The 3,723-nt window shown below is 41.0% G+C and overlaps 1 protein-coding gene across 5 annotated transcripts in view; it reads left to right on the top strand.

Moving 5' to 3' along the window:
- tbc1d22b (TBC1 domain family member 22B) overlaps positions 1-3,723 on the top strand; it is a 24,519-nt gene that overhangs the window by 12,108 nt on the left and 8,688 nt on the right. For all 5 annotated transcript variants that reach the window (XM_015389118.1, XM_015389117.1, XM_015389119.1 and 2 more), the window contains one exon: positions 2,174-2,288. In XM_015389118.1, coding sequence (XP_015244604.1) covers positions 2,174-2,288 — 115 coding nt within the window. The remainder of the gene's footprint in view (positions 1-2,173; positions 2,289-3,723) is intronic.

Genomic DNA, 3,723 nt, shown 5'->3' with positions numbered 1-3,723 from the left:
ACTCCGGTTCGTCAAATTAAAATATAGCAACAACAGATCCGTAACTAGAAATTAGAGCATAATTCTTTTATATTCCCAAAAACTAAGAGCAATTAATGAAATGATTGGATGCAAACTATCAGTACTTCATCGTACCAGGAAGCAGATTTCTCATCTCCTCAAAATATTTATTTTATACCGAGAGGTTTAAAAGTTTAATCAAATCCAGTCAAAAGAAACGTCTTATTGCAGGAACGGATGAAGAGATGCTGAGTTTGGAAGCAGAGAACAAACAGAGTTCATACAAAACATGTAAGATCTTAGTTATTCCTGTTACAGAAATCCACAACAAAAAGAAAATATTTGGGCAGAAACTGAACATCTGCTGGATGATGATGGGATTTTTTTTAATATGTCATATTAAATTAAACGTTCACAGGGTTTATACAGGAATGACTAACTCTAATTTAACGCCTTTTAATGCTATTAGAAATAATTTTAATGCCATCAACAAGAACCATTTACATATATATAACCTATACATATATATATATATATCTATATATATATAGATATATATATATATATATAGATGGATAAAGAACACGGCAAAATCAGGCTGCAGCCATGTCTCAAATGCCTCGTTTTCCAGCCACTTTTGTTGATATTAGCATTTTTTCCCCGTTCTCTAGCTGTTTCTCCGACTCGACCTTCTTTTCCAAACATACGGCTTTATGATCAACTGCAAGCAGTTTAATCGGGATGTATTATATCTGATGAAATTGTCTTTATAAACATTTTTTTAAATAAATCATTTCAGATGCCATAAGATCACATTTAATCAGTGCCAATTAAGGCCTTAATTTAAAAAAAAATAATTTAATGACTTTTAATGATTTGTAATGATCTGCAGAAACTGGCTCTCCTCAAACTCCGAGGAAGTCGGAACGGAGCAGGACGGGAGGAACAAACGAGGACGTAGGCTTTGCTTTGCGCTTTCTGGAGAGCAGCGGGGTTGAAGCGGAGACGGAGGATGTGGGATTTGGGGGTTAATGAACACCCCACTGTGGTTCTGCTGCAGATGGCAGAGTCAGATTCACAGCCTCTAAATGAACGAATCACTAGATCGTCCCTCAGGCTGAACGTTCTCTCTTTACATTTCCATTAGTTGTTTTTCCATGATGAATGAAACATCAGGATTTGTTATCCTTCAGACCAGAGAGCAGCTCTTCACATCACATCAAGCCTGCAGCTTATATTTCTGTCACTTTTCTTGTTTTGAGGAAGTTGGTGACGCATAAAGCTGCAGCGTCATTGAAAAGAAGAAGTGAATCTCTGCAGACGAAGCTTGTTCCTTAAATGTGGTTTTATCATTTATTGCGGCTTTTAAAGATTTATGTTCAGATTTTCAGGAGATTTAGGCTACGTTCACACCGCAGCCTGAAGTGACCCAAATTCAGATTTTTTGGCCCATATCTAAATGTATTTGATCTTTTCATGTCAGTCTGAACAACAGAGATCCGATTTTTTCCAATGCGACCCAGGCCACTTGTCTCTGTGGTCCTGAATCCGATACGAATCTGATCTTTTCAAATGCGACCTGCATCTGAACGGCCAGGTGGCATTCATCCAACCTGAACGCCATTAATACCCAAAAAAGGTCACTATTCTGGGTCTTACTATAAAGAAGCGGCAAGAAAAACAACAACCATGGCAGACGATGATGCGGAGAGCAGCCTTTATGTTTAACCATCTTGAAAAGATTGTCTTTTTATGGTTGGGAAAGATCCCTAGATGCGCTCCGGCGTTACCATCCATGTTTACTTCCATAAACGCAGAGCAAGCTGACCTGTGGACGTCATTGCATCCTCTACTGCGCATGAATGAAACTGAATGCAGTTCACACAGGAGATTACATACAAGTCGCATATATTTGGAAATGTGAACGGCAACGAAACAAAAAAAATTGATTTCACGAAAGAATTGAGGCCTGCAGGGTGAAGGTAGCCTATGATGTGATGCATATAAATGTTGCTGATCAGCTGGTAATGGGTCAAAGGTCAGCGATGGGGCAAAACGCTGCAGGTGAAAACAGGAGCGGTCTTTCCCCGTGTTTATAGTGAAACTTTCTTCTAAAGAAAGGAACCGTCGGCTCCTTTAACACCCAGCCTGTCTGCCTGGATGCTGTCTGCAGGTGTTTGAGCGGATCCTCTTCATCTGGGCCATCCGCCACCCGGCCAGCGGCTACGTCCAGGGGATCAACGATCTGGTCACGCCATTTTTTGTCGTCTTCTTGTCCGAGTTTGTCAGTAAGTTGATTTTGGTTTAGTTTCTCCTTTAGATGCTGATTCCTTCCTGGTTTTTAAAAAGCTTTCTACTGATTCCACTTCCTCTCTAACACCTGCTGCTGTTTAGGATTATTAAGACATGCCAGGTTTTTCCAGCTTTAAGCTCTGCACTACGTGTCCCTGGAAAACTTTAATAAACTGCAAACAGTCTAAAGGATGCAATAAAATGATCGACTTTAAAACTATTGCCTTTAACCTGTAATTATTTTATATTTAAAGTCAAACAAAATAAAACAAACTGCAAATCTGAATCAGTTATTCAGTTAATTTTGCTGCGCCGCTAACGTTAACCATGTTAGCGCTGATATCAGCCAGCATTCTGTTTGCTGCTGAGGACGATTTGGTCCCACGGTTCAGGTGCTGCATGCAGATTAGGATTTATTTATTTTTCATTGGAGAAAAAACGATTGATTTTCTTAAAGGGGTCATAGAATGCAAAACAGTTTCCATTGTCATAGATGAATAACGATAGCTCAGTGGGTGAAATAGACGTGCAGAGAAGTTCAACACCTCATTTCTCTGCAAATCTCACTATTCTAAAAATTCACCATAAAACGGGCGAATCCAAACGAAGCACAGAGTTGACGTAAACTCCGGGATTTTGCCTTATTTTATTCTGGCCTGGACTTTTGTCATGCCTGAAATTGACATCCAGACCAGCCCACTGGTTCACGGCCCAAGAACATGAATAGAGGTAGATGGAAGAAGTTTAGCTGTTTAGCCAACAGTTGGGTTTACTTCTAAAACAATTACAAAGCAAGGAGTTTCTCTATTGAAAATGAGCCAGAGCCACGGGTCTAAATCCAGCGTTCCAGGCTGACCAGACAAAGGGGAACATTTTCACAGTCTTCCCAAAGACTCGACGGGCATGGATTATTATTCTTGTCTATGAGAAGATCCCTGCGAAGTTTGATGCTCAGCTGTTCATTTGCTCGAAGCATTTTACCGAAGAAAGCTTTCAGAATCTTGGACAGTTCAAAGCAGGATTTGCTAAACTTCTTTCACTCAAACGAGGGGCTGTTCCCACTGTGTTTCCATCACAACTGCAAGCTGGAAGTACGATTCTGTCGCTAAGCTGTTGATAGCAATGCTAGCAGATCTATGGTGACCAGATTTGGGTCTCTGAGGAGGACTGGACTAGACCGGGCATCAGATCCGAGCCGTCAGCTTCGGGTCGCCACAGCTGACGGCTCGGTTCTGATGCCCGGTCTAGTCCAGTCCTCCTCAGAGACCCAAATCTGGTCACCATAGATCTGCTAGCATTGCTATCAACAGATTAGGGACAGAATCGTGCTTCCAGCTTGCAGTTGTGATGGAAACACAGTGGGAACAGCCCCTCGTTTCAGTGAAAGAAGTTTAGCAAATCCTGCTTTGAACTGTCCAAGATTCTGAAAGC

This window comes from Cyprinodon variegatus, unplaced genomic scaffold (genome assembly GCF_000732505.1).
Source record: "Cyprinodon variegatus isolate N-32 unplaced genomic scaffold, C_variegatus-1.0 Scaffold447, whole genome shotgun sequence".
Lineage (NCBI taxonomy): Eukaryota > Metazoa > Chordata > Actinopteri > Cyprinodontiformes > Cyprinodontidae > Cyprinodon > Cyprinodon variegatus.
Note: the sequence above shows the minus strand (reverse complement) of the source record. Positions and strands in the feature narration are given on the sequence as shown.